Raw genomic sequence first — 13414 nt, forward strand, 5'->3', positions numbered from 1 at the left:
GTCTTAAACACAGAGAAGTGCTGCTATAATACAGCTCAGATTAAGGTGAATATATCTCAAATAAAGAAGTTGACATGAAATGTATTCGTGCAACAATCTTTTTTTTGAGTGAAAAAAATAATAATTGTTAGCCTTCCGGGCTTATTCTGGGACACTAAGCTTTAAAATACTGGTAAAATATTGCTTAGAATAAGTTTTCCCTTCTAATAATAGTTTTCTAAATATTCCGTCTTATTTTAAGAAATCTTACCAAGCAAAATTTCACTTGTTCTATTGGCAGATTTTTTGTTTATTTCAAGGTAAAAATACTTTGAGTTACCTTTTTTTTTCATGTTTTTGGAGGGGCATTTTTTTCAGTGTAGGTCCACTCCAACTCTAACCTCTTTTAAATCAAAGACTAAGACTTTTTTATTTGACACTGCATTCCTATTTTAGCTTACTTCAACTCGTTTTAAATGCAACTTTGAATTCTGTTTTAATGTATTTCTAATTTTCCTTTTCTTTTCTATGTTTTATCATATTTGTCATTTTAATTGTGTTTGTCTAAATGTTTCCAATGCTTTTAATGTTTTAATGTAAAGCACATTGAGTTGTCCTCGTGTATGAAGTGTGCTATACAGCACATAATAAATGTGCAGATGGATGCATCCAGATGCATCATTTTCATGTGGTACATACATACAAACAAAATATTCATACATGCTTCATATTTTGGACTGCACACCTTTCACATCATTCCAAGAAAAACTTCTTAAACACATTTACAAAAGCAGAAGTATATGACTGCTGATTCTTTATAACCTATTGAATGCTTTGAAACCCTGTTGTGTATAGTACTTTGGAATACTACATTCTTACTGATTTACAAAATATATATACTGGTGTGATGTTCTGAAGTTTTGTTCAATGAAATCCTAGTTTTAATGTCATCTGAGGATTATTAAAATCATACAGACTCTCATTTGAATTGACTATTTGGGAAAAATGATCAAAACTGCACAAAAATAATAATTTGGAATACAGTGCTGTCATACATCTATCTGCCACTTGATAGCAGCATTTCATCTCAAATAGCTTCCAAGACATTTCATCCAAACTTAGCTTCCCCAAAGTTTCTGAAACTACCTACTTTTTATGGGATCAGGAATAAACAGGACCTCACTGGGAGGACAGGTAGTCAGATTATCTGGTAAATTGTGAAAACCTTTGTCTGTAACTTGAATCCAGCTATCAGTTGTACAAGGAAGTTAGCTCTTCTCCCATTAGCATAACCGACCTCCCCATTCAATGTATGCCAGCTCAACCTTGTTTGATAAAGACAGACTGGTGAGGGGTGTATTCACGCGCAAAGTACGATAGTTTGAGTCTGCGTTCACACCAGATGCAAATATATATACAAATATAACACCAATACCACATCCCAAATGCCAGTCTCTGAACACTTAAGTTGGACACATCATGTGACCTTCTACTCTGTATTTATTTTTTATTTTTTTTTATTTTTTATTGACCTGAGGTTCCTTTGCTATCAGCCATTCACTTTAGATGCAGATACACACGGACATTAATAACCTGTGCCATTTGGCTCTGATGCCTCCGTCTGAGAGCTGTTTGTATTTAGCCTCTCTTTTTCACTGTGCTCTGTGGTTTCACCTATAGGTGTCAGCTGTTGTGGTGAGGGCTGGGCCTTCACTTGGAACATATCCCACCTCTCAGGAAGCCAGCCTTTGTTGAAGAGCACAGAGCTAAGGTAGGAGAAAAACAAGATGGCAGCACAGGCAGAGAGCATGGCGATGGTTTTAACTGGAGCGTACTGAACATAAACACCATCTTCGAGAGTGCATCCTGGAAAGTGTATGACGGGGGCAAATCCTAGTAATTCATCCCCGCTGAGTAACCTCAGAGTAAGTCCCACCACGAAGCCCACAACAGCCCCGTAACCATTGGAGATGTTGAAGAAGAGGACGCAGACGAGTTGAGGGAAAGTAATGACGTAGGCTGCTTCACAACCGAGGAACCAGAACACTAGGATGCTGTTTTTAAAGCTGGTGAGTGATGTACCAACCACGCCGGCAACCACCACTGCAGCCCGAATCACCCACTGAATCTCTCTGTCTGATGCCTGTTGTAAAAAGTAGAGAGAAAGAGACACATACTCATACTTTGTGCACCACTTTCTGACAAATCAAAATCAAGAATATTATCTACCTGAGGCCTGATGATGTTCTGGTATATGTTGACACTGAAGACAGATGCTGCAGAGAGCAAAGCAGAGTCAGCTGATGACATCACAGCAGCTGCCACGCATCCAATGCCAATAATGGAGATGAATGATGGTGTGAGGTGTTGCAGGACAAAGGGAAGAACAAGAGCTGACTCCCCACGTTCATATGGAGATGGAGATCCGTAGGTAGTCAAGTTCCAGTCTTGAGATACGGAGGCATAAGAAGGAGACTTGGTATTTGAGGGAAAATACTTTTATGGCAAGTGATTAAATGTAAGGAACCAAAGTCTTTATGTGTGTGGTGTGGTGAAACTAATTTGTAACAGCAGTGTAAGGGATAATGTATGGTTAGCTGGTGGTTATGGGAGAAAGAATCCTGACAGTGATTTCACGGCAGTTTGCGTTTCATGGTGATTTATTCTTATCTGCCTGTTGGGGTCGATTAAACATTAAACTGTCTTCACTCAGCTCTCCTTCTTCCCTGAGCTCTGCTCTGAGCTCTCTTTTCCCCGGATTGATTTTACATGACGTGTGATCAGTTTGCCTCATGCGTTGCTCATGTTAGTAAAAGTTAATAACTGTCGTAAAAGGGTTGTCATGTTTTTTTTTTTAACGAATCAGAATCATGCATCTTAAACAGCCGGAAGATCAGTAAGAGCAAAAAACTTCCCTTTTTATAAATGACTGACAAATGATGAGCCAGTTACACAAAATGCAATATTGGTGTTGTTAAACACTGATACTAAAGTCTGGATTTTTATTTGCATTAGCATGTATGCTATTCCACAAGTTTTAGTATTTTCTATGCATGTCAATGTTTAATTATTTTAATGCCATGTTTAAGATTCAATATTTTAATGAATGTCAAAGTTTAAATATCTTTTATTCATGTCAAAGTGTAAATAATTTGTATTCATGTCAAAGACTTAATATTTGTTATTTATGTCAATGTTTTGATATTTTTATACATGTTAAAGTTTAAGTATTTTATGCATCTCAAAGTTTTAATATGTTTGGAACAAGAACAAAGAAGCAAAACAGCATTACCTGTAGATGCAGCAGCTGCCCCAAGCAGTACAGGAGGTATTCCAAATAAAAGGAAGACGAAAGCAGCAACAATGCACGTGAGCTTGGCTGTGGCTTCAGAAGAAGCAGATAGCATCCTCTGGTAGAAGCACTGATATCCCAGACTTCCCAGCGCCTTAAAGTCAAATGGTTAGTTGTTTATTTTGTTCATCACTGTTGTATCCCATAAGGGTAAATGCTGTCAAATATAAACCTATAATTTGGAGCACTTATTAAAGCTAGGATTGGTAGCCATTGAAAACTAGCATGAATTTGAATGTAGCATTTCCTCAGCACTCCAGCTACCCCCCTCGGAGCTCCTCCAAAACGACGCCCAAGCTCACATGCACGAGCGCCGCTGATTCGCGACCATATGATGGTGACTGATTCAAAACCGGTCCTCAGCACATCATTTGTGTTTTGCACTACATCAACTCATGTCTCACTCAGCAGTAAGAAAACACCAAAACATTATCATAGTGAAAGTTAAAAACACAAACAAACATGAAATGTACGCGCAGGAGGCGGGCAGAACAGCAGGATGGGATTTAATTGGGTTATAAATTGGATCCCAATGGCAGGGATTGGTTGGTGTTTTCCCAGGTTTACTCCGGCTGTAGATAGCAGCTTTTTTTCACTCTTTTTTAAGAACACATTATGTATTGATTGCCACCAGGATATAAAGATCATTTTAACCAATATAACAATAAGTGTATCTAAATCTGACTACCAACCCCAGCTTTAAGACAAATGGAAAGGTTCCTAAATAAATATTTGAGATAATGCTGTAGTATCTGCAAACAACCAGTCTGGTTCTGAAGTTAAAATGAAAAGTGGTACATGTGTAACAGTTTTACAGTGATGTGGATATGATTAGGGTCATGTCCTTACAAATAGTAAGAAATCGTCAATAATTTTCCAGGTCTTTTTCAACTCAAGTGTTCCAACCCAGGGAGCATGTAGGGTGTTGTTGGTCAACGTCTGGCTTATGTCCAGGGTGTACGGGCTCATCAAGACAAAGGGAACACAGACCCACTGTGGACAAAATTTAACAGTCAACACAAAACTTTTGAGGTCATCATTTGGAATTTTTGTAATGGTAAGAAGGTTTTGCTTCTAACAAAAGCAAGACACCATAAAAGAAGAAAACACTACATATTTACCAGGCCAATGAATATGAGGATGAGCTGTATGATATCTGTGTAGGCCACAGAGTAGAGACCTCCCAGCAGTGTGTAGATGATAGCGACTGCAGCCGAAATCCAGATGCAAACAGCAAAAGGCAAATCCAATATCACGTTCATGATTGCTCCTGTGAAAAACGTTGTATAGAGTACATTTATTGTCTTCAATAGATCTATCAACACAGTTCCTAGTGCATGTATATTTGAATGTAAAATGCTAACAAATAAATACCTAAACCAATTAGTGTTGTGGGTACCCAGGCCACATCAGTGGAAAGTGAAACCAGGCTCAGTCCAGTTGTAATTGCTTTTCCATACTTCATTGTGAACGGGTCCAGCATCGTCATACAGTGTCTGTCTCTCATTGGCTTGGTAAATACCAAGCCAGCTTGATTTAAAGAAGAACAGAACACAGCACAGTCAGAGCAAAGAACAAGAGGCTCATACATTGAATTACTGGTTTGACTACTCAATCACTACAAGAGGAGTTGTTTAAGCATCTTATATGATCCTTCAAGGGAGAGTATGTTAGGCAAACAAAGTAACATGTGATCAGAGATGAGCATGCATTTATATACCGAGTGGCAACCCCAAAAAGTGAAGCCAATGCACAATGGAAAAAAATTTGTTCCATCTCATGTGACAGCATACGTTGGCATGACAATAAACAACCTTTAATCTTCTGCATTGAGTCCCATGTTAAAATCATAAGTATCAATAGTATCCATGACGTCACCCATCTGTTTCTGAAGCACTGCTTTGAAGCCAATCGGTGACGGGGGCCATACTGGAAATTCTGAACTTAACCTAACCTCTGAGGAGCTAGTGTGAAGTAAAGAGGCGGGCTTTGAGCCTCCTCAAGTCAGCTTTGCCTCTCATTATGCAAAACTTGTAATCTTAATATCTTCAAAACTGTAGCATTATGAGAAAATTCCCCCCCTCTTACAGTGAAATAGACGTTTGATATTCAGACTAAACGCATGTTATGTACCAGGCTGTAAAACGTGTTTATTTCTGCTGTAAAGATGATGTAAGATGTATGTGGTTTCTGTTACTTCTGGAGCCAGCCTCAAGCAGAAAACGTGAGAAACTGCAGTTTTTAACACTTCCACACTGGCTTCAATTCTTGTGACCGGAGGATGCCGCTTGGTTAAAATACACAGCTTTACCCCAGAAATTAACATTTTAACATGTTACAAAAGCAATTCCAGTCCAAGTAATTTCTTTTCCATTCACACTGTACAAGGAATGAATTTTGTTCTAATCATAGACTGTATAAAAAATGGACGTAGTACCTCTGACGTCAACCATCTGTTTCTGAAGCACTGTTTTGAAGCCAATCATCAGCGGGTGCCATATTGGAAATGCTTAACCAAACTTCACCCGTGCTAGTGTGAGGTAAAGAGGTGGACATTTAGCCTTTTTGTTAACAACTACAGGGTGCACGACTGTCAATCAAGTCAGCCATGTCCTTATTTGGGCAAAAACATTTTTAAAAATGCACCCCCCCTGTACAGTGTGTGCCGATAGAGAAATTAACTACTCAGACCTAAACCATTTTTTGAACCAGGCTATAAACATGTTTATCAATGCTGTAAAGATTGTCTTCTTTGAATGGGTGTGTATGTGTTTTCTGGTGTTTCTGCAGCCAGCCTGAAGCAGACGTTCAATGAACTACAGTTTTTTGCACTTCCGCATGGGCTTCATATTTTAAGACTGGAGGTTGCTGCTTGGCTATAATGCATCTGTTAGTTAAAACTTCAGATTTGTATGATTTAACTCGTGACAAAAGACACCATTAGAAACTTATCAGCAAGATCCAGTGAAAGAGAACTTTGACTGTCATCAAGAAATCATAGAGCCATTGTTATATTCCTAACTCTCTTTATAGTCTGTTCTTACTGACTTCCAAAGGCAGCGCTTTGTCACTGAATGAATCATATCAAAGTAGTCACATAGAAACCATCTCACCAGAAATGGCCAGCGTTTTCCTGAAAGACTGCTGCCTCCATTTCATAAGGGGCAGCAACAAAACGGCTGTAAAAACTGTCAAAAGTACATGGTGTGTCCCCCACCTAAGGCACTGCTCACGAGGCTGCCTAAGAGTACTTGAGTGGGCAAAGGAAGACTTATATACATGCTCAGCTACCTCAACAACTCACCTAGCAGGTATCTCTGCATGTACAGGACATGTCAACCCCTAGGGCCCTTAGCATAAAAGCAGGCTTTAAAGCAGTGAATCTTAGATATAGCTTTGTATGACCTGGGGGATGATAAGCGGCAAGTTCAGACTTGCAGACAAGATGCAGCAAGCAGAGAGCGCTGGAATGAGATGCTGAAAATATAAGTGACCAACACATGGCTCAAACTGCAGCTGCGGGGCTTCTAGTGAAAAAGAACGTCAGCTTTCCATCTGTGCATCTCTTGAAATGATGCAGACTTGAATAATCACAGTGCCCCAACCCCTTGCCCCATCATTCCATTTCAGCTTTGTTACTCAACCTGCCCATGCCGTGCTAGTACATGGCCTCAGGCAGTCGCAAAGATTAAAATATAGCAACTGCATTGGTGTAAATAACACAAAAATATCAAGCTGCATGGTTAAATCTCTGAAGCTTGATTGTAGTTTTGTGGTCAACTGAAATGTCATCAAATTTTAGTATAATCATTACTCAGAAGTATCAGCAATCAACAATTGTGTGTAAAAAGTGTTCGATTTCCCATAAGACAAGTGGATAAGTAGATGTTCACCGTTATACTGTTTCAGAAATGCTAAGTCAGATTTTTAATCAGATCAACAAAATTACTTCAGGAAGACTTTTTAAAAAATATTAATTTGTTGTCGTCAATCTGGCAATTTAGTTGTGTTGGTTTTTAATATTTAAACAAAAAAAATGCAACCGTTCAATCAATCAATTTAACTTACATATGTCTTAATTATATTATAATTACTGATGCCATTCTGACTAGTGTGAGTTACCAAACGAGTTCAGCAAGTAATCATTAGAGCACATTTCAACCATTGAAATTATGAATTAATACAAACATTCTTGTGGTTCATGTTGTGCAAAGCCTTCAATTCACATGATGATTACCTTTAATAAAAAAATTACTCATAGTGTCCAGCCATATGTATTTAAAATTTCTTACCAATAAAAAAAGATGAGCTGTATGCTACCAACATCACGATGGCCGAAGTTAGACCCATAGAAGGTGTGTACACCATCTCGGCAGTTCCAACGATGAAGCCTCCTCCGACAAATGTAGCTACAGAAAAACACAGTTAGACATTTAAATGATATGCTGAAGCTGCTGAAGTTCTCACTGAGGTGGGAGGCCTATGTCTTAAAAAGAGCATTTTATGAAATATCACCTACCTGAACAAACCTTTACTTTATATCATATACACAAACAAACAAAACTGGAGTTTATTAATCCCCATGGGGGACATTCAAGTTTTACACTTACGATTTTTTGTTTTTTGATCATGCTAGACACATTTTTTTTTATACACACATTCATGCACTTAATTGAGAGATGTCAGAGTGAGGAGGCTGCCATCAATCAGGGCCTCTCTCAAGGGCAGTGCCCAGGCAAATGAACCAGCACCTCTCTAGCCACTAGACCAATTGAAAAACTTGGTCCATACCAGGACTTGAGCCCACAACACTGGGAAAAATGCCCCTCTAAAAACAAGGAAAAAAACTTTTTTCAAGGTACCTTTACATTGAAGTGAAAATTTGCTTGGTAAGATTTCTTAAAATAAGACAGAATATTTAGAAAACTGGGATATTAAAATTAGCAGGGAAAACGTATTTTAAGCGATATTTTCCCAGTATTTTGAAGCTTAGTGTCTCAGAATAAGCCAGGAATGCTAACAATTAGTACTTTTTCACTCAAAAAATATTTTTTCACTAATACATTTCATGTCAACTTCTTCATTTGAGATATATTCACCTTAGTTTGAGTTGTATTATAGCAGCACTTCTCTAGGTTTATCTCTCCATGTTATCTAATTCTGACTGCTGTTCTAATCCAATCGAACCCAACTAATCCAATCCAGTTAAATAGAAAGCCTTTTAATTTCATCGTACAAGTAAAACATCATCATCGAGGCTACAGCTGTACACAATGTGGAATAGTTACACCCTTTTTTGAAAAATGTTGATAAAAAGATTTGGAGAGTTTGTGAATATTTTAAAGCCTTTATTTAGTAGAAAATAGTGTAAAGACAACACATCAAATGTTGAACCTGAAAAAATGTTATTGTTTGATGAAAAATATATGCTTATACTAAATTGGATGCCTTCAACACGTTTCAAAAAAGGTGAGACAGGAGCTTGTTTGCTGTTGTAAGAGTAGAAACTGGAACTGATATTGTTTTGTGGATAATTGTCTAAACACAGATTTAAACATCATAATTGTCCTGACAAGTTCAATATATTTCCTCTGAATTGTTTTCTTGGCATCTATATGGAGACAAAAGTAATGTTAAATAACGTTAAACTTCATATTAATTCTTGTTGACAGTGAACCGTCAGGCCAACTGTTAGGTTGGTATCAGGTTACACCACTAGGGGGCACTGTTATAGGGTTGTTGTGTTGTGTTGTTTGTTGTGTTGTACAATAGGCTATTGTATCAGTAAGATAGGTACAAGGTACATTAATAACTGCTCAAGCATGTTTGGCAAACCATTTTAAAAAATTATATTTTCCCCATTACATCCTATTCCTGCACAATATCCACTCATGCCACCCCTCCCTGACTCACACCTGTTCATTGTGACATTTAGGGTGTGACTCTCCTTATTTTGCTGTCTTTATTTCAAACATGAAAAAAAAAAAAGAATAAACATCGAAGTACAAAAGAAGAAATGAAAAATAAATAAATAAATGAATTTCATCAGCAAGTACTGCAATATTTTAATTTACACGTGGTAATGCACAGTACAACCATCATTCTTTTATTTAACCCTCCTGTTATGTTCGTTTCTTATGCCCCTGCCCTGTATGACACCTTGACGATTTAGCCAGCGTTTTCCCGACGTATCAAAATGCCTCTTACGCTGACATACGCTGATGTTTTTTTAAATTTTGGGCGTATACATAGCTTATTCATAACTTATGCCCAACGACAGTCCACTTGTGCAAAGCGCACGGCAGCGTAAGAACGCCAACGAAGTGTATAAAAAGGCTGCCGCTCGTTAATGCCAATGTTTTAGATGCACTTGCTTGATTAGTAATTAAATAAAGTGTGTTGTTAAAAACTCTTACAGTCTCTTCATAAGAACACGATGAGCCGTGGAGAGTGTCAGAGGAGTGAAACAAGCAGGAACACAGCCTCTGGTCTTAACAAGAAGTAACACTTATTGACTGCGCTTTCAAAAAAGTAACATTTTGAACTTCATTTAATTCAACAACAGCAGATTTATCGTTGAACATCACCAGACTCCGCTATGCTGGCTTCAGCTTGACACCGATTGAGGGCTCCAAGCAGGGGTCGCGTTAACCGAATATTTTCCGTCGTCTGTCAGTTTGACAGCATGACTGTGGCCTGTCTGGAAGATTTGATGAATGGGCCAGGTGAGGCGGAGAAAAAAAATCAACGAGGCCTCACAAGACGGCAGGTTCACACATGCAGACGCGCAGAAATTTTCAACTTTACGCACAGAGTATACATCGCGGAGGTAACCAAATCAATCAAAAAAAGATTCCCATCTGAGCATCATCTCTGAACTGGACACTGTACTCAATGCATCTCGCTATCCGGGTGCTGACAGCGCGTTGAAGAGTTACGGAAAGGAGGCTTTGGAGCGCGTCTCTGACCGGTGCAGCTGAACCACTGGTACAGAAGGAGCGCATGCTGCGGGATTTCCTCCCGCTGAAGCGAGTGCTTGTGGGATCAGAAAACCCCTCGTTCAGAGAGTCTTGCCGACTTCTCATCACTTCACGTGGAGACATGTTCCCTGATTTCAGAACTTTGGCTGAAGTGGCGCTTGTAATTCCAATCTCCAGTGTGACCGCAGAGTGCGGATTCAGCCTCCAAAACAACATCAAAACAGCTATGAGAAGTTGTCTGTCCGAGGCAAAAGTCCAAAACTTCATGACAGTAGCCCCTGCAGCAATACCACCGGAGACATTTGATTACGCACAAGCGGGCAAGCAATTCAAGTCGATGCGGACCAGGAGGAAGTTGTGAGACTGTGCGTTCAGGCCACAGCAGATGAACTGTTCATATTTTAAGTGCAATCGTTTAATTTCATTGTTCATATGTAGCTCGTGGGGCCACAGTCAGTGGTTTCTGTCACTGCGGAGAAAAAGTTACATGTATTCATCAGCTTGATGTGTGATGGCAAGGTGTGGATTCTCTGTTCAGCTTGTTCGGACTGAATATTAATTAAAAATGAATGAAAATTAAATGCTATGGAACATGTCATTATCATCATTTTAAAAATTAAAGTAACGGGTAAAAATAGATTATGACGGGATTTCTATGACCCTGTCAGGCAAAAGACAGACAACAAAAAAGTCTAGCGTACTACAAATACAATAGTTTTACATGACATAGATTTGTGTTTATTTCATTTTGATGTTTTTTTTTTGTTTTTTTTTTATGAAGTGATGTTGATAAATTAACCGGAGACACTTCTTCTGTCACATGCTGCCCAGGGGTTATAGGTTATAGAGTAGTGGAAGTTGCTCTACCCACTTGTCCCTCACTGTTCTAATGGCTGACAGCTTGTCTCTATTCGATCTCAGCTCCTGCAGTCAAATGCCAAAGTGTCCTTGGGCAAGACACTGAACCCCAAACTGCTCCCTCAGTTGTTCAGTGGTGTATGAATGTCTGTGTTTGTGTTTGTGTGTGTGTTTGTGCGTGATTGGGGTGAAATATGTCACACAGTTGCAGAGAAACAATTAGTATTTGACACTTCTGATTCCTTTTAGCATCCACTTTGACTGCAGGATCAAATTGACCCGTATCTATGTAATATAAACATGCAGGGGGGGTTGCAAATATGGGAAAGGAACCATTTTTTCTTTTGTATGTTGATTACACTAATTAAGATAAGATAAGATAAGATATTACTTTATTGATCCCCCAGAGGGGAAATTCAGTTGTTACAGCAACCCAGACATAAGTACAACCAAGAAGTTTCAATAAGTAAAATAAAATAAAATAAAATAAAATACAATAAGTAAAAATAAAAATAGATAAATAAAGCTAGAAAACAAATTTAGATATATACAATGTTACAATGGAATTTAGATTAAATAACAGTAATTACAGGCAGTATTAGAAATGTTTCAGTAGTGACAGGTTGACAGGGTGTGATTATGGTTGGTAATGACAGATTAAGCAATAAATAAAATAAATATGGGTATGTAATATTACCATGAGTTGTAGTTACAATAATAATGTAATATAACATAATACAATATGGCAAAGATAATTATAATACAGTATATTATGCATTATTATGCCAGCAGGAGTCCAGAGAGTCAAGCATTTAAGGCAAGTAGAAGTTTCATACCGAAAAAGCCCTTTAAACAATTTGTTTTTATTATTGAACTTTGAAAAGGGTCAATCTGACCCTGAACATAACAGGAGGGTTAATTGTAGTATGGTTGTATGTTGATCTGGTCTTATTGCAGTAATGATAATGATGTCTGATGTTTCTATGCTGTGCTGTACCAAAAACTGCCTATGAGGACATTCATGTTTTCTAAATCTTAAAAAAAAAGTGCTATACATTGTTCCTCACACCTCTAGTATCCTATATTTCATGAAGCTGTTTGAGTAGAAATTCTGCTGAGAACTTTTAATCTAATGCTTAATGTACATGTTCTTCACACATATTTATTTTGATATTGACAAATGTCAATGTTTTCAAAAGCACTCTTAAAATGTATTCCCATAACAGCTTTGTACGTCACTTCAATGCAGTTTTCGTCATAGTTTTGTCAGGTGTGCTCTCCTCACCTGTCATTGTGAAGATTCCTACAACCAGACTTATCCTTCGGTTTCCCAGCAATGCCATGTCCATTCCTGTGGCTGCACTTTTCTTCTGTTCCCTTTTGGACTTGAAAGAAGCCCAGATACCGGTTCCAAGAACCAGCAGGTAGAAGAACACCATTGCTATCACTCCTGGGATATTGACAGCCATGATTAAACTGGTTGACTTGTCTTCTCCGTAGCTGAACATTGACTGAGTGGGTGTTTCTCTTGTTTCTCCTGTTTTGTCAAACACCTCCTCCCTCATTAAATTTAAATGTTTCCATCTGTTGTTTGAAGGGATTTCACACCTACAGTTCTGACATTTTTCTCATGTTTCATTGTGCACACAGAAACTTGACTTAATTGTGTGAGACTTAGTGCATCATCAAGCCTGAAGCAGATAGCAAGCTGTGTTTTTGCATCTATATTTATAACGTTTGAAAAGCAGTTGCAAACTGGCACAGCGTTACGCACAAATGGCAGTCATAAAAAGGAGACATGCCATATCACCTATGGAGAAACTCCTTGCAACACTGCATTTTATTGTAACAAAAAAATAATAAAACAACACAAATTCAAAGCAGTTCAGCACCACGGATAGCGACCACATCAGTCTGACACCAACTTTAACTTTATGAACTAATGAGAGCACAGGTGGCCACTGTATCAACAGCTATAAAGTTTAGTAAAATTGGCACAGCGGCCCACATGTTCACATACAAACAAAAAAAACCAATATGAACTAGGCCAACTCACCACTGTTTGGACGAGCCTTAAGCTCCGCGGACTTGTCCACGATGTGCTGTATGTCTATTTTCTTTGCTCTGTCATTCTCAATGGACAACGTGCAAAGTCCACTCAGTCTCTCCTTTCCTATCGTGCTCCTCAAGTTGTTTTTAATTAGTTTTAATTTTGGAGAATGAGCACTCAGAAGTTGTGCAGCAG

General features: G+C 38.4%; 1 protein-coding gene and 1 long non-coding RNA gene across 2 annotated transcripts; one reads left to right on the forward strand and one right to left on the reverse strand.

Moving 5' to 3' along the window:
- Window positions 1–1495: 1495 nt before the first annotated feature.
- LOC117811177 (high-affinity choline transporter 1-like) lies at window positions 1496–12680 on the reverse strand. The gene is made up of 8 exons (XM_034681276.1): window positions 12455–12680; window positions 7624–7740; window positions 4706–4861; window positions 4453–4601; window positions 4181–4324; window positions 3272–3425; window positions 2209–2426; window positions 1496–2122 (listed from the first exon to the last, which is right to left on the reverse strand). Exons 1-8 carry the CDS (start codon window positions 12675–12677, stop codon window positions 1565–1567), a joined length of 1719 nt encoding a protein of 572 aa, XP_034537167.1. The 5' UTR covers window positions 12678–12680; the 3' UTR covers window positions 1496–1564.
- Window positions 1929–2813, forward strand: LOC117811178. Its single transcript, XR_004630945.1, has 2 exons — window positions 1929–2048; window positions 2249–2813. It is a non-coding gene; the product is annotated as an uncharacterized LOC117811178 (long non-coding RNA).
- Window positions 12681–13414: the final 734 nt, after the last annotated feature.

The sequence above is a fragment of the Notolabrus celidotus genome, chromosome 4 (genome assembly GCF_009762535.1).
Source record: "Notolabrus celidotus isolate fNotCel1 chromosome 4, fNotCel1.pri, whole genome shotgun sequence".
Taxonomy (NCBI): Eukaryota; Metazoa; Chordata; class Actinopteri; order Labriformes; family Labridae; genus Notolabrus; species Notolabrus celidotus.